The sequence below is a fragment of the Alligator sinensis genome, unplaced genomic scaffold (assembly GCF_000455745.1).
Source record: "Alligator sinensis unplaced genomic scaffold, ASM45574v1 scaffold1296_1, whole genome shotgun sequence".
Lineage (NCBI taxonomy): Eukaryota > Metazoa > Chordata > Crocodylia > Alligatoridae > Alligator > Alligator sinensis.
Genome location: NW_005842865.1, coordinates 326,429 through 348,940, shown reverse-complemented (window position 1 = coordinate 348,940; position 22,512 = coordinate 326,429). Strand labels below are relative to the sequence as shown.

The following is a 22,512-nucleotide window of genomic DNA, read 5'->3' as shown; positions in this document are numbered from 1 at the left end:
TGAACCGGTGCAGGAAAAACCTAAAATCCAAGGTAGTGATGGCAAAAGCTTATGTGAGAACTTGGGTCCCTCAGATCCTAAAATGGACACAGCAAAGCCAGAGCTGGTCATCAAAAGTAAAGAACCTCTTCCCATAGAGAAGGGCAAGGAGCTTGATTTTGCTATGTTAGAGCCCCTCGTGGAGGATAGGACAGATATAGCTAAGGTGCACGCTCCCGTTCCAGAAGCGATGACCGAAAAACCTAAGAAAAAGGCTGTTGGTGTAAAAAGCAAAAAAGTTGAGAGCAGGCCTGAGCCTCATGCTGCTCAGGAGGCAAAGATGGACCAAGGCAAAAGTCCCGGGATGGCAGAGAAGGTAGATGAAACAAAAGGACCCTGTGCTGCTGGTAAGGAGGTTGATTTTGCTGCTTTAGAGAGTCTGCTGGAGGATTTAACTGATACGGCTAAAGTTCAAGCTCCCATTATGCCGCTGGAAGCAGAAAAAAACGAATTAGATGGTAAGGGGAAAAGTGGAAAAGCTGAGGTTGGTTTAGAGCAGCCGTTCTTTTTGCAGCCTAGGGCAGGTGCAGCCAGGCTTCCTGACAGTGGTGCAGAGACAGGTGACAAAATGACAGGAGGCACTTGCCCGGAAAAGAAGAAGGGAGTAGGATTTACTCTTTTCGAGTATCCAGCCGTGGCAGATCCCAGTCCAGGACTGGTGCTTGATAAACCTAAGAAGAGGGGGAGTGAGGGAAAAAACAAAAAGGTTAAAAATGTCTCAGACTGGCCAGTTGTGGAGACTAAGACGGACAAGAGACAAGTGCAGCCTCCCTTGGTCGCAGAGCTGGAGTATAGCATGGAGGAAATGGGGTTTGTAGATGAAAACAGAAATATCAGAAACTTTCCACCTGGGCATCGGATGCTTTGGGATCATAAAGTGGACTTGTTCGCACCGTTCGCGCAGGCTGGAGCAGCTGGCTTTGGCCAAACCAGCAAAGTTTGTTCTGATCAAAATCAAGGGCTTGAAAGTACCTTGCCAGAGCACCCAGCAAAGGATGGAAGAGTCCAGGTGCTCCCTCTCCCTGAAGTAGCCTTGGAGGACGCTGGCAGAGAGTCCAGGACCAGGGATAAAAAGGGGAAACATAAGCAGAAACCATATGAGCATCCTGTCAAACTGGAAAGCAGAGGGGCTGGAATAGAGGCTTCCAGTTCAGGCATGGAGGGTGACAAAGCCAAAGAAACTGCCGCTGAGGATAAGCTGACGGGGAAACAGCCTTCCCCGGATTGTAGAGGTATACGGGACGCTAAGGTAGGAAGGGATGATGTGCATGTTCCCACGTTGGCAGAGAAGGATGACAAAGAAATAGGTTTCGCGGACAAAAGGCAAAGTGAGCGCACTTCCTTGGAGCATGTAGTGCAGGAGGCAGACCCAAAAAATGAAACGGTTCTTCCAGGTGCCAAAGTGACGGACAAAGCGGGAGAGACTGGCTTTGTAGTTGAGAAGGGTGTTGGGTCTGTGGCTCCCGAGCGTCCGATGCTGTGGGAAAACAAAGCAGAAGCGGTTGCGCTCCAAGTTTTAGCTGCAGCCTTGGTAGAGAACAAAGCTGAAGGAACCGGGCTGAGTGAACCAAGCCTCCCCGAGAGCTCGCATGGGTCAGGAAACGAGGCAGAGGTAGCCGATGCAGCTGGGAGAGGTGCCCCGACAGAAGACGTCAGTCCTGTTGATGCAGTGAAGGGCCATTGTGAACCCTCCCGGGAGGATGGTGCTGCTGAGTTGGAAGCTGGCCTGAAGGACGTCCGAGCCTTGAAGCCTGAAAAGGATAAGCAAGCAGACTTGATGCAGAAAAAAGTAGCTGGATCTGGACAAAAAGTGGTGAAAGAGAAAAAGAAAGAAGAGAAAGTCAAAGCTGCAGAACAGATTAAAGGCTACATGAGACCCACAAAATCGAGGGGACTTCCAGCTCCACCGCCCAGGCCTGCTGTCCAAGACCGAGAGAAGCAAAGGCAGCTGAAAAGCAATGGTATGAACCGGCAACGGCACGAACGAGGTGTGTGCTTGTGATTTGAGCTAGCAGCAGTAACGCAGACAGCTTGCGTGCAAGACCTTGCTACTTGTCAGTGCGTTGGCATGAGTACATAACTGTTAATCCTTCGTGGCACAAATAAACATGGCATGACTGTTTTTGGCTGATCTTAAAAGGCTGTTAGTTCTGCTTGCCTGTCTCACGGTGCTAATTCCCAGAGTTCGAAGAATCGACAGTATTGGTTTAAATTCCAGTGCTCCGTTTCTTTGTGCGGCAGTCCAAGTTAACCTTACTCGTGTGTGTTGTAACTCTACAAATTAAACTGTACTTTGACTGTCCCATGACATTTACGTTTCTCCAGACCGAGGGCTGTAAGTGACACTTGGCCAAGATGCAGGACTCTGTTCTGTCTTGGACCTGACACAGACTGTTTGGTTGAGGGGGAAAAGGTTTTCAGGTGAACCACCTGGAACACCATTGGGGAGCAGAGAACTGCCTGTTTCGACAGCGGGAAACATTCCTACCGATCTTTGGTAGGTGGAGAAATCTGTATTTCATTGTGGTTTTTGCTGATAACTTGAGACACTAACTTGACTCTACCAGCTTGAGTAAAACAGTAATCACATTGATGCAATTTTTAAGACTTCTCAGGTCTCAAAGCACTTTGGGGAGGATTAGTAGAGCTTTTCACGGTTCTCGCCCTGTAGGTCTAGGGTTGATATGGGGCTGATGTCCAGACTTCTGTTACTTGCTGTGTGTACATGCAGATATATATTTAAAAAGAGGAAGCAAAACAACCCCCGGGGGCTTCTGACAACTACAGACCCCCTTAGAAATGAGGTGTCTCTTCTTATCGGCCGATTGCAATCTAATGAGGTAACCTGGCAAAGCTCACCCTTGCCTTGTCCTTCTGATTTTTGCCTTGTCCTTAGGCTTGAAAACTCCCCGTTTCTCCTTCCGTAGATTGCCACCTTGTCAGCTTGCATGACGCAGTCACTAACGAAACGGATGTGTAGCTGAAGTCAGCTTTCCCATTCGGGTCGGGGTTTGGAGAGGTTTTGTAACTTTAATGAGTGTTTCGTAACCCCAAGTGGTTCTATTTTGGTAAAGTGGTGTGCTGTGCATGAACTTGTGCCCTTCGAATATTGTTCTTTGGTGCATGATGGTACAAAAGGAGAGAAAATGCTCTAGGCAGCATCTTTAAAAACCAAACAAACCCACTTACTGTGATCTGCTAGAATTGCTTTCTTTCCCTTTGCAAAGAGCGATACAGAAAGGGCCAATTTTAAAGCTATGGGATTACAGCAAAAAAGAAACTTCCTGAAGATGTTGCACAAGTTTAATCTTGCTGTAAACTGTGCAGTGCATCAAAGGGCTCCCAGCACAATGCCGAATCTTTCATGTGAAGACTGATGTGCAGGTTGTATTGTCAAGATGGTACTATATACGGTAACAGGGTTTTAATTAATCACGTTTGCCCTCGTTCTTGACTACACCAAGCAACACTTGGGAGATTTGCAGTTCCCTTTTCGAGAAGCTGTGAACAACTGAGATTATTTTGGAAGTGTTTGTTGACACTTTCCTCACCCCAGTTTGAATGCACAGGCTGTCGGGTACAGGATTGGCAAGGAAGGCTTGAGGGACAGATCTGGCCTTTGGCATGGCTGTAGGCAGTCTGATGGCGACTGCACAGCATCCGGCTGCGTGACAATGGCGCTTTCAATAAAGTGCGGAACAGCGTAGGGACAGAGAGGCAGGCTCCTTGGGCTGGCGCTTGTCCAGGTGTTTGTCTTGCTCTTTCCATCTGCACCCTCCAACTACGAATGAAATAACCATTTAACGAATTCCTACAAAAAGTAGGTCTTTCCATAGTTTAAAGAAATGATTTTGTGCAAAATCAGCTTAGGATGGATGGCAGGGTGGCAAGCAATCGGATCCAAACCATGCATGTTAAAAACATTTATCAATGAGATGAGGGGTCTGAGTTTGGAAATGGCATACAGCGAGTGCTCTTGTTTGCCCATTAGTGTAGGAGTTGATGCTCTGACCATAAGCCGTGAGCCTAGCTCCTGTACTCTACTTCCTGTAGCATTTAATTGTGTACTGTCAAATCTTTGAAAAAAAGATGCTGCAGAAGCGTCATAAGTATTGCCAACCTAGCTATATAGAGTGGTTTTCCTCAACTGTAACTTTTGGGGTTAAAAAAAAAAAAAGAAGCTATTTTCAGGTGTTCCTGAGTGATAGAGATCTCAAAAGTAAGGTTTTGAATGGCTTAGAATGACCTGAAGGACATTTAACGATCCCTGTGCGTTGTCATATATAGCTGCATTTTTTTTAACGTTGGATCAGATGTCTACTGTCCACGTTGCATCTCTTGTTCTTCCTGCTTGTTATCCATTCATGTTCCTTCTCAGAATAGCAAATCTGGGTTCAGCGGAAGAAGCTCTGCTGAACTGAAATTTAAAGCGCCTGTTTTTTGTGGGTTATTACTTTTGTATATACTTCAGTACACTGGGATGGCTCCCTCTAGATTACATGGAAATGTTTAGGGAGTGCTGTGGCTTTATGAAACACAGGATGAATCTTCATGCCTGCCCACAAGAGGTTTTCATACAGTATATGTCTTGGACAGTGTGGCAGCTGCAGCTCTGTAATGTCCTCGGTTGCATTTCACATGGATTATATGCAAAACCCTGTGCTTTAGATTGCAAATTTGCACTGTTGGGGTTTGGGAAATGTCAGATCCGCGGCTGCCTGTGCAATGTGAATTCTGCTCCTTGTGCATCAGCTCCTTGTTACTGCCGCTAATAGAAAAAGCCAGGTTACTCTGGAAACCTGGTTTGCATCTTTAATACTGCTGAGCAGTTAACTTCATACCCCAACCTGGTTTGCATCTTTAATACTGCTGAGCAGTGGACTTCATCCCCCAACCCTGCCAAGCTGATGATCCATGTTTATTAGACAAGAAATGCTATTTTCCCAGCAGGATTTTAGAGCAACCTTTCTGCTTCTTCCTGCCTGGAGTTACTGGTAGTAGTAGATGATATGTAAGGAATTCAATCATGTAGGTATTTCCAGGCGAATACTGCTACTGATAGTAGTGCAGTTGACTTAATAGTAATGATGGCAGCAGTATCATTTGGACTAAGTTTTTTTTATTCTCCCACTATTGAGCCATTCTGCCCCAGGACTTCCAGACAGTATTCCTTTCCCTTTCCCTTCTCTTGCTTAGCTTTTATGCTCTGCTGGTATCTGTGTCCACTCCAGGCTTCCTAGAAAAAAGCTGACCTCCATCCTCTGGCTTAAGAAACAATATATTCTGAACGGTCTTTCTTAGCCCTTGTGTGTTTGATCATGTCCACCTGCAGCTTGGCCTCCCACACTTGCATTGTGTCAGCTTGGGACCAGGGCTTTCCCCACCGTTTTTGCAGCATCTATTATAATGGTACCCCATTCTTGACTGGGTTGTCTCAGTGCTAGCTTGAAACTGAGCCACTTATTGCACACCAGGTGGGTAACACTGATTATTAAGCTTCAGAAAATGACAGGGATTTGAAGGGCTGGTCTCTTCCTAAGCATCCTTCTCTTTTTGGAAGCTTTCGTCCCGTTCCTTTCGCTGCCCTCCGCTGGAGTCCTTCCAGTACCCATTCCTTTAGCTGATGACAGCCAGCTGTCTTCACAGCGCTCACCAATACCCATCATTGGCATAATCTCTTGGTGCGTAACATAATGCCCATTTTTTAATCTGACAGTTTTATATCCCTCCTATGTAAATAAAATATGTTCGGCAGCCAAAAGAGCCACCCCTATTTAATTACAATGTTTGCTTCTGTTCAGTAGCCACAATGATGCCCTTTTGTTGAATGTTTTCTTTTCCTGGCAGCGCTGAATTATAGTGGTGCCATTCATGCTCTTAAGTCTGTTAGCATTTCCATTATAACTCCCCTCACATGCACTTTTTAATGGTTTATAACTCTGCTGTGACTTACTCTGAGCTTATAACGGGTTATAGTTGATATCAGCCTGGTGAGGCACGGAGCACAACGGGTTTTGGGACCATATAAAGGCATAATTACACCTGGCGATGTAACTGAAATTACTGCCGCCTCAGGACCTCGAGCACAAGAACTCTGTGCCCAAATGCTTCATAATAAAATGCATGCTTGCGTTTTGTTAGTGGCTTTAGTCGTGCCATACGGTGTCAGACTAATGTTGTGTTCTGACCAGCAGCTGATCTGCAGAATTAGCCGGCATCAGAAATTTGATTAAAGAGTTCAAGAAAAAGTCAGAGGTCTGCCTTGAGCGTAGGTGGCTCATTGGGGTGGGTGAGGCAGGCCAGATTGTGTAGCCAGCAGCAGCGCAAGGGATGGAGCATGGCCAGCCTCGCCTTCAGGTGCCTTTGTTTCTCCGGCTAGAACGATTGGGTACTCCTTTATAGCTGGGGTGATTAAATGGGCAGCCTTTGGCATGAGTCTGGAGCAAGACTCGAATTCATGTGTCTGTACCTGTGACGGCACCCCGTGGGAATGTGTTGGAGCCCCTGGCTTGGACAGGTGTGCTTCACCCGTGACTCGAAGGCATTTCTTCAAACCAAGGAGCAATTAGAGGTTAGCTTATCCTGAAGAGTGGTGGCTTCTCGTTCATTAGCATGTCTCGGAGAGCTGGAGATGTTCTTGCTAATAAAATGGTTGCACATGTTTGTTCAATCTTTTGGCCTCCGTATCTGGTGGCAGTGAGTTGCACAGAGTAACACAAGGCAAGTGTTGCATTATAGAAGAGAAACTCTCTGCTGTGTGTATCTACCAAACATCAAGAGCCTTTGTCATCTTCTCTCTGCCCCTATATCTGCACGCTTGTGGGTTTGTACTCAGTCCCATTGAGACAAGAAGCTCATGTCTTATTTAGAGCAAGTCTTGTTCTTTAATTTAAAAAAAATAGTCGTTTAGTTGCAAAAGCTTTTTAGGTGATTTCTGCCTCCAGAAAATAGCGGGGTACTTGATGTCCTCTTAATGCTGGTGCAGGCAAATCTCTTCAGGTTTGTAATTCCTCTAAACTTCGTTCTTGTTTGCCAACCCAAATACTTCTGCATCTCCTGTGTGGTGGGGAGGGGGGGTTGTAGCTCTCAGGGTTGGTAAGAGGATGTTCATTTGTGTGCAAACCATCTGGCTTTCTCTTGTACCCATAATGGCTCTTCTTATATCTGACCCAGGCTATTCAGGAATGCACATCTCGAGGTAAAGCAAAAGCTGGAGTCTCAGGATATTCATCTTGCAACTTCACATTTTAGTTTTGCTTTGCACCCCTTCAACAGCCGTCTGGCCCATGCTTTTTTTTTTTTTCCAGAGTGGGCCAAAATGACAGCGGATCAGTGGGTGGTGAATACCAGTAGAACAAAACTTTACAATATTTCTTTTCCTATTAGCTTTATCTGCTCGCCTGTACGACGCCCAGTCCAAACAGTGAGAAAGAAGCTGTTTGGTTTCCATCCTACTTCTCAGCTCAGGCTCTTGCTCACTAGCCCCGTGTTGCAGTGTTTCGGTTACAAAAAGCTGTAGGGACGCTTTTTCATGAAAGCTGTTTTGTATTGGAATTAAGAAAGGAGACGCTTTGTTTTTGCTCCTCTTGGGGATTTTTAAATATTTTTCCTACAGACTCTAAAGTGAGTCAGACTTGATAAATTCCCTGCCTCAGATGGGTAGCAGCAGACTGTATTTTCCCAGGCACCTGCTAAACGTTACGGCTTTGCTTTAAAGCAATACTAGTTTGATTACTGAAAGTTCATGTCTACTTCTTGACCTCTTGCAAAGTGTGGGAAGAAACGAGGCGTGCGGGTTCAGGCTGCAGATACCACGCGGCAGTGTTTTAATGAGTTTGTTTTATATGCGATGAATGGTTGCTTGAACAGCAGGAGGTATGTGTCTGTATGAGCCTCCACTTGAGTGATTATCCAAATTGCAGTTTTACGGGCTTGGCTTTTATTATGAAGGGGGTATACCCTTGATGGATCTGATAAACCGATCATTGACTGTTATTGGTAATACCACTTAATTAACGATCGTGTCACTTGGACAAGCTGGTGAGGAGCTGTTCATCATCCTGGAGAGTGATGTTGCCTTGGTAACCAGTGCAAAGGACTGCATAGAAACAATCGTGTTAGATTTAAAAAAAAAAAAAAAGCATTAAACGGGATAAGTAATAGCTTCAGGAACGAAACAGAAATAGAAACACCAGGCTGATTCATCTGCTGAGGATGGAAGCTTGCATGTTGGGCTTTAGCTCGTGATGTATTGATCTATCGTGACCTTGGTCTGCTGTGGTATTGACACTATAAGAGCCTCGGTAACCATCTTGTACACCTGTCCGAAAAGTCCTAGTAAAATGAACAGCAATTCCTTGCAGTTTCTTGAACTGAAAGGTCCATCTTCTCTGGAAAATTGTCCTTTAAATTCAGAGAGACGACAGAAACCTCAAAACATCTTTAAGCAGCTGAAGGTGCTGATGTCTGTACATCTGTTTGGGTTTTCTAATGTCATAAGGAAATGTATTTTAGTACACAGGGCTCACTGGGTTTTTTGGGTTTTTTTTGCCAGCCTCGTCAATAGAATTGCTCTTGTCATTTTATGCTGGATCAAGTCTGTAGACTAAATACAAGCCAGTTGCCATCTCCCTAAGGAGATATGCTCCCTGTTGGAAGGGGGAGAGGGCTTGGGCAGTAAACCCTCTCTGTGCCTTGAAGCATCACCGAAGTCTGACTGGCTGCAGCTCACAAGTATCTCACTGCTTTTGTCTGACGCACATAACAGGAAAGCCATGGGGAGTGATGGGGATTGTGAAATGCAGAATTCAGACCTCCAGAAATTCCTATGTCTGTCTTGAGACAGAACGGAGGGATCCATGAATAAGCAGGGAGGCTTGGGATTTTATCCACTTACCCTTTCCTGCTTGGCCATTCATTGCAGAATGGCATGTTTTCTTCTGCCGGTGCGACACCTGATATTTTTTTTTTTTTTTTTTTTTTTTTAATATTTAAGGCCACAAAGAAACCAGTGGCAGATCTGGGAACACAATTTAAGTCTCAAGACTCCCATCTTCTGCCTTAGTCATTAGACCATGATTTCTGGCCTAGGTGTGGCAGGAAGAAATGCACTTTTTTTATCCTGAAAAGGGATGCATCAAGAAATGCTCAGGAAAAATGTGTTTGGAAGAGAATGATGGTGATTAGCAGGTTGGATTGGCTTCAGGGGGTTGTAAATACACATGGAAATCAGAGGGAAAGGACTGTGTGTGTTTAAACGGGGACAGGCGTGTGTTGAATTAAGCTACCAAGGGGCTTCACGGGAGAAGGAACAGCAGAGTAGATCGCTCGCCTGTTCTGGGACAGCGAGCTGTTGGTGACCGCGGCAGGTCGTCCTCCCAGGGTTTGCACAGCGTGTGCTGAAGCAGTTGGGATCCTTCTGTTTTGATGTTGTCCTTTCAGAATAGTAGCTGCTGTATAAGATTATTAAATCCTGATTGACAGCTGACACTTCCTGGGATAATGGGGATTTTCTGCTGGGATCCAAATAATAAATCGCGCTTATCAACCAACGTACAAAAAACCTAAAACTTAAAAGGAGAAGATCAAAGCAAAAACTCTGGCTTTTGGCTCTTAATTTTGCATGGTAGGGCACTGCACGACTCGGTATTGCTGCCAGTAGCTGCTTGAACGTAACTTCTCGAGTAGCATTAAGTATGCTGCACGGCGTCCATCTCGGTTGGAAAGGAATGAAAACATCCATTCATGAGCCGGTCACCTGCATTCTGCTCTGTGAAGTTTTTATAATGTACTCGTTAGGCCGGAGCGATTCAGCCTTGGGGCAAAACAGTTTTTGGACTGTCTCGAGCGTGTTTTGATGTCTCTCTTTCTGAGAGTGGTGTGAAGCTCACAAGATCCTAGAGGGTGGGAACATGAGGGGGGAAGACCGTGCCTTCATTTACCTGCTTTACATTGCTTCAAGGTCTGGGACTTGATGTTTAATTTTGGACCCATAACAAAAAAGCAGTGCGGTGTAATCCGGTGACAATTCGTGGGTGTGATGTATTGCAAACCACTAGAGCAATGGTTTTCAATCCTCCCTAAGTTTAAGTTGGTGTCATCCCCCGTTGAGAGTCACTGTTGTGCTGCCTCGGCGGTTCTCAGCTGCAATGGTGTCTCTGCCAAGGCCAGGAGGAGCTGTCCCGTGCGCCTCTGTTTCTGGGAGGAGCATACAAGGTGGGATGAGGAGGGCTTGTCAGGATTAAGCACTCTTGCCTGCTTTAAGTTTATCAGATAACCCTGATGCCAGCAGGAGTCTGCCTGCCCCGCGGCACCCTTGAAAGGCTCTCGTAGCACCCCGGTTCAGGGCTGCTGCACGAGATCTCTTCCAGAGTATTTTCTCCTGTAAGAATGATGGGAATTGGTCTGCTTCCCAATGGCACCAAGCATTCCTCTCTACCCCAAGTGACTGCGAAGTCGGATCCTGCTACCTAAATTTATCTTTCTTGCTTTGTTTTCCACCCGATTTAACCAACGATTCTCTTCACGACTTGCTGGAACTTGAAACCAGTGCTCTGACCATTAGAAAAGGTTAACAGCCGGCTTTCGACTGGTGGAGAACATGACCCGATCACCGATAAGTCGGGGTCTGCCCAGCCGGAGGAGGCAGCTGGGCGATATGGGCAGGTCGTGGGTCTGGCTGCCATTTTCAAGGGCTTATCATGGCCCCACCCCTTGCTGCTGATTGGCTTTGGGCTGCCCATCACGTGGCCCTGTCCCTCGCTGCTGATTGGTGGAGATGGGCAGGGCCACGTGACAGGCAACCCTCAGCCAATCAGTAGCAAGGGGCAGAGCAGTAGCCATCTAGCCTGCCTGCCTTGCACCAGCAGCCTCCCTCTGCCCTTCCCCGTAGCGGGCCGGGAGGACTGGTGGATCCCATGGAGGAGCCAGCACTTTATTTTTAATGAGTTTTTTTTTCTGCACGGATTTTGCAGAGATCACCCGATTTTGCGATTTTCTGCACAATTGCGATATGAGTAGGTCCCTACTGATAGGTTGAGATGAGCTGCTAAAATCCTTTTCTGAATAAACAGAAGTGAAAGGGGAGCAGTGTAGGTGATGGGAATAAAATGACTTTAAAAGTCTGAAATCTTGTGACAAGTCAGGCACTTCAGCAGAGCAGTTATAAACACTTTGGCTAGCACATCGATGCTCTAGTCCTGCATTAGTTATGCGAGAAAACACAAATGTGGATGTCGATGTAGCAAGATGTCTATGAATATTAAATATTTTTAAAAATGCCTAGCTCTTTTGAGAAGAGTGGGGCTGGTGGGTGGAAGTATTTTGGTTAATTGGAGGGTGTCATGATGGATGGGTATAATTTACAGTACCTTACTCATTGTTTTTAAAATATAGGAACATTTCAAATCCCGAATTCAAATGCAAGTAGATAAATGCAGGGATCACAGCATCTGTCTGGAGCAGGTTGAATTCAGGGGTTGTAATGTAGCTCCAGTTTTGCTGCTTGAGGTCTAAAAATAAATCTCTACCCAATTAAACTGAAGCAGCAATTCTTCCTTACTGCTGGCTAGCAAGGAGGAAGAAATTCCTCCTGGACCGGTGCTTTTGAATGGTCTCTGATGATCATTTTCCCCAGCGTGGCCGTGGCTCAGAGAGAAGGCAATTCCAGAACTCGTTGCCAGTCGGGGTCCTCGTCACTCCCAGTAACGGTGAGTGAATGGACCAAGGGGTAGAGGTAATCTTTAAAACTTTCAGCGAGTCTCCAGGTTTTGCTGGGGAGTCGATCACGTGTAATTAAATATAACTGGTTGGAATTGGACGTTCCTTTAATTAAACCTGTAAAGTATTAAAAGTGGTAATTTGGCCTGTCCTTAATACCCAAGTTTAATTAAAGTTTGGCAGAGTGATATAAATGGTCCAAAGGGGTGTTTATCTGCTGTCAGAGCGAGCATGCATCTGTCCCACTGAATTTCTGGGGTGGAGCATCTCTGCCTTGGGTAAGGTGGGGAGGGAGGTGCTGGGAATCAAACCTGGCTCTCTTATGAGGATAGCTGAGAGGAATTTGAAGGCCGAAATGCCTCGAGACCAAAGCTCTGTAGGATCCCGGGCTAGTAACAGATTGAGCGGACTCTGGACAACTCTGCTCCTCGCTCGCTGATTTGACCATGTCGGAGTTTGGAAGCCTTCGTTCGGGGGCATCTGTCATTTCTTCTACTCGTATCTGGAAGGAGCTCATGATGCCCGCTGAAGGACTTGGCGGGTGGGTGGAGGAATCTGGATCAGTCCAGCTTCCCTTTGCCAGCTGTCTTTTCTATCTGCAGTTAATTGGCCTTGTACCTTTACACGCAGTTGGTTCTCCATCAAGTCTTGCTGTCCTCCCCGCTCGCCTCCCATTGCTGACTGCTCCTGCGCCCAGCAGACTGATTCGTAGCTCAGAGGATAACTTGAGCCATTGCAAATCAGTGGCTTCAGTGGACAGCACCATCTCCAACCTTTTCCAAAAGTGCAAGCCTTGAATGATCTTGACAGTTCGAAGAGAAAAAGGCAGGATTTTTTTCTTTTCAGAGGAAGATGATATCTTCGCTCTGAGTAGGAGCCAGAAACGCCTTGCCACAGAACTGTTTGAAAGAGAAATGTTGAGAGAGCTGCATTATACACTTATTACACTTCAGGGGGCTTGTCTTACAGATCTGCGCGGTGTGCAATTCTGAGAGTAAAATATTTATACTGGAAACATTTCCTGTAGTGAGTGAAAAATAAACTGCTTTTGACAACTGCCAGAAGTCATTGCATTGAGAGCCACGAGCCCACTCCAGACCCATCCCATTCAGTTCTGTCTTGAGCTTTGCTCAGGATTAAACTCGTGTGATCGACACTGTTTCTTGAATGAATGACTCTCCATAGTGGCATCTTTTGTGATCTCTGCTGATACCGGAAGTATGTATCAAATGCTTTCCTCTGATGGCAAAACTCTGCCTTTGGTAGGCAAATATTTCCTTTTGGGTTTTTTGGGGGGAAATGATACCGAGCGGATTTTCCAGCAAGCCTCGGGAATGGTTCTCCTCTGTTTGTATTTTTAAAAAATCCATGTTGCCTGTTAAAGAACAGTCTGTCACAATGCTCTTTGGAAGGGAAAAAAGCAACGCAGGCTCTCCATAACCGTAAAACATGGGCAGCAGAACCTGTATAATTATACTAGGTGCATTGTTCACAGAAGAATCTGTTTTGGTGAAGTTATTAGAAGCACATCAGAATAACTCCACAGGGGGAAAAAATTAAAAATTACATTTGCAAGATAAATGTCCATGGTGTGTTTAGGAAAGGGGGAAAAAATAGATTTTTAGAATCCAAACTGGTGCGTTTTGTTTGGACTAGTGGTTGAGTTCAGTAAATGAGTGCTTTAGGCAGGAGGGGGATGGGGAAGAATGAGTTTTATCATGAATACAGGGGGCATGGTGTGTCGTCACAGGCTCCGGCAGCCTGCAAGCTCCGCTTGCTTGTAGGTGGTGTTACAGCTACGGGAGAAAGAGAAGCAGTCGGAGATGTCTCTCTCAAACAAGCAGCCGGCGTCTCTCTCCGAATACAGCCAGTTGTGCAAAGCCAAGAACACAGATAGCTTTTCTGAAAGCTACCGCTGCATGGAAACCCAGAAAGGCTTTGGAAAAACTGAATTTGAATGGCAGAGGACTGAGGGCAAGCTTAATGAGATTGGTCTGAATGTGAACTCGGGGGGACAGATTAAAGATGGGCTCGTTAAAAATGCTGGCTTCACGGATGAGGATAAGCTCTGCTTCTTTGAAGGAAAACTAGACAAAGAACTGAAAATTGCTCAGAAAGACAAAAGAGAAATTGAAGTGCAGGGCAAAACGTACCCAGCAGCTCCAGGTCACCTTGAAAGCTGGTCTTTGATTTCCGACCCATTTCCTTCTGCAGAGGGTAACTTGGGAAACCCCAAAACCACAGACTCCCATTTGGGGAAAGGAGGAGCTGAGAAACCGTGCGCTGGGCTGGGTAAAAATGAAGCCATCACTGATCAGGAGAAAGCAGCAGGTAAGAGCGGCATGGAGACCAAGTGCCAGCCAGAGCGAAGCCTGCCCAACCTGTCCGTGTCCGAGAGCGAGCCTGGCAAATCCCTGAAGGAGCGGGAGATCAGCGTGTGGAATCCAAATTTCAACCCCGTCCTGCCGAACCATTCGGGCTCTAAAGAAGCGAGCGTGAAAAAAGAGGGAGCCCCCAGCTATTGTGTAATAGGGGTCGTTAACGATAACTATGTCCAGAGCGAATTTCCTTCTTCCCCCACAGCTCCGAAGCCAGAGCCTCCAACCACGACAATAGAGCTTGCCCAGGACGACTCCAAGAGTGCCTACTTCAATAGTATCGGTGAAATGGAGGAAGAGGTGGAAGAGAAGCTGAGCAGTACAGAGGGCGGCATTTTCATGACCAGAGCCACTCATCAAAGGAAGGCGATGAGGCGTGCCATGTCGGAGTGCTCCCACCTGTCCGTGCCCCTAACCCTTAACCTGGCAGATAAATACCCCGAGCCGCTAGTTCGAGAGGACCTCGCTACTGGCCTGCTTTCTCCTAGTAGTAGCCTGACCCAGAGCCCAAGCCCTGCGCCGAGGAAGCCCAGCGCTCCAATGAAAAGGTCAATGACCGTATCAGAAGAGCAAACATCTGGCAGCCAGGGTGCTGAGCAGAACAATGCAGAGCTGCCCAGCCTGGTCGTGCGGGAGCATCCCTCCCTGGCCACACAGGAGCCAGCTGCCAAGAAGAGAGAGGAGCGGAACAGCAGCAGCAGTGGCGGCTTGGGCAAGAAGGAGCTGGGCAGCCCAGGGTTGTATCTCAGCAAACTGGAGCAAATCCCTGAAATCGGCGGCCACGACAAAGGGAGGGAGGAGGAGGAAGCCACGAAAAGGGACAAGAGAAATCTCCCCGATGAAGCGGCCAGGCTCAACTCTCCAAGAAGCGGAGGCAGCGAGATGGAGCCCAGCAAAGCCGCCGTACTGGAAAGAAAAGAAATTGAGGTCAGCGATGTGCAGCGCGCTCCATCTTCCCAGCGAGGAGACCTACCACGTGATGGTATGTTGCTAAATTTTACCTTTCCCGGGAGCGGGCAGACAGGAGCTGGGAAGGAACTAACCGACTTGACAGATTGCGAGCAGGAGGGTGGGCGGCTCTGCAAACCTCCGGAGACTGACAGCGGCTTAGGTTCGAATAGATATGAGAGAGGGTAAATTTGGATGTAAGGGAGAAAATAAACTCGCAGCAGCCGCTCGGTTAGTGATGGCGGGGGCTGTGGGACCGCGGATTGCTTGTAGGCTTAAAGAGGAAGGCTGGATTTAAAGAAGCTCCGGCTAGTTTGTCTCGAAGAAAAGGTTTTTGTTCTTGGGTCTGTCTTTAGGGTTAACCCTATGCCTGCCACGCTTCTCTGGAGGCTGGCAGGCCTTCCTTGCCTGGCATGGAGCGTGTCGTCAGTCTTAATTGTGCTTTGGGTTTAGGTTTTGGCACCCTTGTAGCGGGGCGGGGGCATTTCTGCCCAGAGCAACCAGCAAAACTAACAGACTTTGTCTGAACAGAGAAATGCGATGCTTTACACAGTCGGTCTCTTCCTGGGAGTTTTGTGTCACCATCCAAAATAGGATTTCCTCTCCGCAAGTGTTTGTAAATGCTAACAGCCTTGGTCACAATAGTGCCTTTCCCCACCGCGAAGTGTCAATAAGAGCTTGTTTTATTCCTTAGTGTCCCGTTGTTCAGACAGCAGCATGATGCATGAGGTCAGTCTGCTAGGATTTAACAAGTGCAGTTAATGGGGGGGGGCAGGGGGTGGTCCCTCTCGGGGTCAGTTTGATTTGCTCTGTTCTTGGTGCAGCTCCTTTTCCCCCTGACATTGATATTTTGATCCCTGCTGTGTTTGTGAGGAACCTCATCCCTGAGACGGGAGACGGCGAGAATAAAGGATAAAGGCTTGCTTGTTCATGTTTAATCCAACGGCTGCTTGGTAGTCGCCTCACCGTTGAATGAAGCATCAAAGTGATTGGGATGGGTGAGAAATGGAAATTTTGAATTTACAACTAAATTATACATAGTTCTTCCTGTGAGGAGGAAATAACACAAGAACAAGAGAATAGATATGCTCCTAGTAGAAAGGATACCTAATTACCATTAAATCCTGTATGGCATTGTGCTGAAATCCCTACAGCAATCATTCATAACTGAATGATGATCTGTGGAGAACAAGGTTTTATGGCATTTTACCCATCCTCTTCAGTATCGTCTACCTCCATTTTTTGAAGTGTTAGAGACACCCAATGGCCGATTAGATTAATCCATAGTGTTAACCTGCCCTAGATTTCATTCTCAGATGTTTTAAAGAGTTACTGCAACAACCCAGAAAACTGTCTTGTTACAGATATTTCTGCTGATGCATCATAGTTCATATTTTACTTTTTTCTTTCCTTTTAAATTTCTTTAGGGACTTTTCTTTATTTTCATTCTTCTTATCTGAGCTTTTTAGCACTAGTGATGGGTACATGGTTGAGATCCTGAGATTTGAAGCCATCTATCCACAGAGAAAACATTGAGTGCAGCATTGGTATAGGCTTTCCCACTCAGAAATGCTCATATGCTTCAACCCTGGGGTGGATGAGGGAGGAGAGATGAGAATTCATTTGCTTTAGTCTCGGTCTGTCTTTGGGTTTTCAGTTGTGCTTCCCAGCCCGGAGAACTGGGTAGCGCCAGCGGTGGTGTCCTGTATTGCAGATGTCTGGTCGTTAGGGTCTGAATAGAGACGTCTGCTTGTTTCGCAGAGGCCAACAAAGAGCCATCAGACGGGAACAGAGTTATGAGCTGTATTTGAACTGGACAGCTAGAAACTCAGCTCTTTTTATGTGAAAATAGTATTGGTGCTGCTAAGTTATTTGCTCTGAATTTTGCTCTTGAAACCAACATTACTGACCCCACACTTTATAGCAGCCTAAAGCATCATCTCAACTGCTATATCTCAAATGTTTATCAGCCCTGGGGCAGAATCAAGAAAAGAGAAAATGTTCAGCCACCAAGATCATGTTTGCACACACCTCTTTGGTTGTGGGATATTTGTAGTGGCGTGGGTGATTGAAGTCTGTTCTGCACCTGAAGTCTAGTTTGCTAAATGACAGTAGCTACTAATAGATTATATCCAAGAACTAAAAAGCCCAGTGGCAAGTGGGAAATTAGGGTGCGATTGAGCCATGAAATCCTACTGAATGAGCTGAAGGGGCAACCGCTCCCAACCACAGGTGTGTAAAGGTAGTCTTCAAAAGCCATATAGTCTCTTAACTTCAAGTGGACTCCTTTTTCAGAGAGGCTGAGTGTCTATGATATCACTCCGGTCGGCGAAGCTATTCGGTGTGCACCACCCTGACATTTAGATCACTTCTACGTAGGTGCCTATATCCACGTTTTGGTACCCAATTTCCTATTCACCCAGGTAAAAATTGTTGGCTTAAATTTATTATTTCAAAAACAGAATTTTCATACCTGATGGTTGCACATCTGGATTGTTTTATTTATCAATTGATCTGATTTTGATGCCACGCGCGCCTTTCCCCAGAAAAAGGTTCAGGGAGGCTTAAAACAAAAATGAAATAAATGAGAAAAACATATCGTTTATGTGCTTGTATGAAATGTATTCGGTATAAACCATGCATTTCAGTAATCCAGGGAGACCTAAACAATGATCAGTTCATTTATGGTCCACTCCAATGTTAGCCTGGTGATGAAGGGCATCCGAGCATAATAGCTGGGTCTGTATCAATGGGCGGCCCTGGAGCATATGTGTCTGGGGGGGGGGGAATTTGGAGGAGATCATAAGGGAAATGCAGAGAATGTTCTGGGGACCTGACGGGAGAAGAGACCAATTAGATGGGGAAGTCTGGGTCGGGGGGACATGCCCAAATCTTAGGCTGAAGAGGAGACACCAAATTCTTAGGCGGGGGGCGGCACCCAGCCAGGAAGGCTGAGGGGATCGTCGTCGGCTCTGGGTGTTTGAAACAGAGAGAGCCCCTGGAAGCTGCTCCAGGTGGAAGGCAGCAGTAAGGCAGCTCTGTTTCGTTCCTGCGTACCGTCCCCAAACCCAGCATCGGTTTCCCTAGATGGTTCTGTCTTACGCTGTAAACCTGTGTGGGGGTTTGTCTTGTGACCAGAGTGATTTGGGGGCAGCAGGCGCTCCTTCCTACGGGGAGAGCAGACCTGTCTTTGCAAACCCAGGGAACCCCAGGTGTCCTCGGGGCTCCCCTCTGCTAAGCTGTAAGGTCTGGTCAGGGGCTGGCGAGGCAAAGGCTTGCTAGGAGGGAGGGGCCTCCCACGAGCCAGATCTGATCAGAGGCCAGAGGATATACAGCAGACTATGGGGAGAGGGCCTGAAACTCTGGGGTGACTGCTGCATGACCTAAGCCAGGGGTGCTCAACCCCCAGCTCATGGGCCAAATGTGGCCTATGGAGTCCCCAGGGCTCCCCCCAGGCCAGGAAAGTTGGTGGTGGCAATTAATATTGCCACCCCTCCTCCACTGCAAAATTCCCAAGCCTCACACACGCAGGCTTGGGGCTGGGCCACAGCCAGATCAAGCTTGGACCAAGCTGCCTCTCCCTGAGCTGCTAGACTGGGGTGAGAGTGCCCCGGTTCTCTCCACACAGCCGGGCTGTGCCCTGCTGTGCCCATCTGATCAGTCCCACTGGCAGGATCCAGCCTGCAGATGGACTGGGCACTGCCCGTCTGGCAAAAAGGTTGAGGCCCACTGACAAGCCACTGTCTCTCAGTAGTTTGTTGCATAAGTCTATGAATCTGTGCCTGGTTTCCAGTTCACCTGAGTCATGGTCTTTCCCTGATAAAGTAACATGATAGTTGCAAGCTTTGAAGACACGGGTACTTTGTGTTTTTCTTTTATTCCAGGAAAAGAGAGAGGTAGTGAGAGAAGCAAACAGGAAAGAGAAGTTTCCAGCCCAAGTCTTGTTTCTCTGACTATAAATGCAAGTTCAGGTAAAGAGCTGACGGGCATCTGGGACTTGTCACAACTATGACACGGATAAAAATAAAAAGTACTTTGTTAGCAGATCAGTTCTGTAAGCAGGGCCCAAGAGCTGAACCCTGCTTGCTAAAAAATAGGAGGGGATAGAAGGTGGGGGGAGCATCTTACAACATTTCCAGGTGTCCAGGCACTGGCAGGCCTCGGCAGGAAGGCAGCTCCAAAGTTGAGGAGCAACTACTGAGAACAACCTCCCATGCATATCTGCTGAATAAACTTGGCACACAGGTGGGCCACGCGGGAGTTTGCTCTCAGCAGACCTTTAGGATCCCAGTGGAACGCAGGGGAGGAAGCGTGTAGGCCCCAGGCCACACGACCTGATACAGCACTGACAATTCGGACAGCTTAAGTATCTTCCTCCCCTTCCAGCGTTCCCAACCGAGTGCTCGGTGACACCAACCGTTCTCGCCCATCTGGTTATCCAGGCACCTGGTGGCAGTGTGGAGATTACTCTTCTATGAGCAAGAGGTTAAGCTATGGAAAGGAATTAATTCTGTTTATACGTAGGACACATAAGTCATAAACTCAGTGAAATGCTTCATCTTTCCACATTTTAGTAAGACCTTTTGGAATGCAAAGGAAGTTGGACAAACATGGTAGTTTGTGCAAATCTTGCAAAGCATCTGGGAAGAGCTTTTTGCCTCTCTGAATGGTGAGGTTGTGAAATTAGAAGCAACGCGCAGCCAAGCAAGCCGCCTTGACTTCTGGCTTAGGTACAACATCAATCAAAATCTGTCCTTTCCCTATCTGTTCTTGCAGCTAAATTGCTCACCCACGTCCTAATCATCTTCAGCATCCTCTTCTCTGGTCCTATTCACACCCACCTTGCAGCTGCCCCCTGGCACAAGACAGTCTGTCCAAAATAATCTTTTTATTGTTCCCTGACGCAGCCATATTCCTCCTCCCCCTTTGGAAGTCTTCTCCTGGTTTCTTCTTGCTCTCAGTACTGAGTTCAAACTTACAGTCCTTATTTTTAAGTCTTTGCAATTCTTTCCACCTACCCATTTTTTTCCTTCCGAATATTTTGGAGTGCCTTGTCCAGGCTACTTTTGAACGATTCAAAAGTTGCCTCTGCCTGTTTTCTTTGGAAGATTATACCTTGGTCAGGTAGACTTTTGTACTGTTGTTAGTTTTCCTTTGCAGTTTTTGCTTCCACTTACTCCTATATAATATACACTGGGACACTTTAAAGAGTTTTTCTCTCCTGAACCCAGATGTGGGCAGTATTGCAAGTTTATTTATAATTAAGTCCAAAAGGTCTTTGCACCAAAGATACCCAGAGCATCATCCCAAAGGGGCTAATCATCTACAGCCCTCTGGCTAACATGCACAACTCCATAGTTGCAACACAGCTATTCAGGAGAACTTGGGAAAAACTGAGAAACCATCTTCTTCACCCAACCTACTCCAAAAGAGATCAGCCTCAACAGGAGATACTCACTTATGCTACAAGCTTGACTGACTTTTATCCTAACTACATCATTGGTCCAGTAAAAGATACCGTGCTAAGAAATCCTTGCCTCTGACATAATTTCTCGACCATCATGGCTACAACAGCAGTCTTGCACCACCATACTTATCAAAAGCTTTGTGATCCAAGTTACAAAATAACTCTCTGGAGCAGCAGTACTTCTTCCCTGCCCCAAATTATTTAATCACTTGTCTTGGTGCTCAACTCTTACCACCCTTTCTTAGCCTCCACTGCCACGGTGTTCACATCCTTGATAATGACATTTATTGCAGTTTTATTACATGCACCCACATTCCTTACCCCCTGCCATGTTGGCTTTGTCACTATATACGTGCATCTCTCCTCCTCCGGTGGCGTTCCACCTGACAAATTGTGGCCCCTTTTCTTTGAACTTCCTCCAATAATTGGACTATTTTTGGGTTTCAGAATGTCCCTGTTTTGTGTTGTTGCACCAGCGCAAACAGAGACTATAGCTTTTCTGATCCCCCACGTTTATATCTTGTAATCCAAAACCTCACTGGATGGGTGGCGATCAGACTTGTCACAAAATACATCTGAAATAGGTACCATCTACAAGCACTTCATGGTTCCTTTTTGCCTTTCAAGTACCTTCCATCCCAAAGGTCATTTCATTGGCATGCATGTATCCTACTACATATAATGTGCAGCTGCCAGCTGTCTTCATCCAAATAAGTTTGGTTCCCTGTGCAGTTTGGATAAGTAGGTGGAAAGCCAAGTTTCCAATCAGATGTTCTTTAAAGACCAACATTAAACACTTTTAATGAGTAAAATCGTGGTACTGAGGTTAAATATGTTAGAAGTGAATACATAATTAGAAGACAGTAGAAAATACCACAGTCCTATTACCTAAAAAAAAAAAAAAAAAAAATGAACTGCGATTTCATTTTAATTTTATTTTTATTTCATTTATCAAATGTTGTTAAAGAGGATGGTATTTTATAGACTTGCGGCAGAGGCAGAATTGGGGGAAGTTTTCACCAGTGAAAGAGTAAAAGATTGGGAGGATTTAGTGTAGAGAAAAGACTAATCATGTGATCATTGAGTTGGAAGAGACCTCAAGGGCCATCTGGTCCAATCTCCTATCAGATGTTTATCCAGCCTCTTGAGAAGAAGAGTCCACAACCTCCCTGGGCAATCTGTTCTGGAAGTTGTCCCTGAGATGAGCTCTGCTCCAAACCTACTTTTGCTGCAATTTCAAACCACTGCTTTGTGCCTGCCCTCTGCAGCAAGGCAGAACAGTTGTCCCTCTTCTTTATGGCAGCCTTTCAGAGGTTTGAAAACTACTATCATGTTTCCCTTCCACCCCATTATGCTTCTTTTTTCGTGGCTGAACGTACCCATCTCTCTCAACCTTTCCTCCTACGGCTTACCTTCCCAAACTTTTATCCCTTTTGTCATCCATCTCTGGCCCCCTCTCCAGCTTCTTTCCTCCTTCTTAAAATGTGGAGCCATAGCTAACCAGGACCGAGTAGAGTGGTGATATCACCTCCCTTTTTGCCCAGCACTCATGTTAACGCATCCCAAAATTGCATGTTGACTGTGTCCCATTGCTGATTTGTGTTTCTGTGCTCCACCAAAACCTCTAGCTCATTCTCAGCAGTGCTTCTACCCAGCTAGTTATTCTCTACTTGCGCATTGGGTTATGCTTCCCTGGGTCTAGACTGTACAATCTGTGTTGTGAATTGTGCCTGGTTGCCTCTAGTCCAGCCCTCCAATCTGTCCTGCTCCTTTTGAGTTCCAGTCCTGCCCTCCAAGGTACTTTCGGTCCTTCCCAGTTTCGTGTCATATGCAAACTTGATCCGAGCGCTCGTTATTCCAAAATCCAGTTTGTTAATAAGCGCGTTAAACAGCACTGGACCCAGGACAGCCGCCTACAGAACCACGCTTGAAACCTCTTGTCATTCTGACACTTATCCATTT

At 46.5% G+C, this 22,512-nt stretch overlaps 1 protein-coding gene across 1 annotated transcript in view; it reads left to right on the top strand.

Moving 5' to 3' along the window:
• The window catches only part of MAP4 (microtubule associated protein 4), a 164,922-nt gene that overhangs the window by 93,548 nt on the left and 48,862 nt on the right, over positions 1-22,512 (top strand). The window contains 1 exon segment of the mRNA XM_014525701.2: positions 1-2,027. This exon segment is cut by the window's left edge and continues 1,862 nt beyond it. Within this exon segment, the coding sequence (XP_014381187.2) occupies positions 1-2,027 (2,027 nt within the window).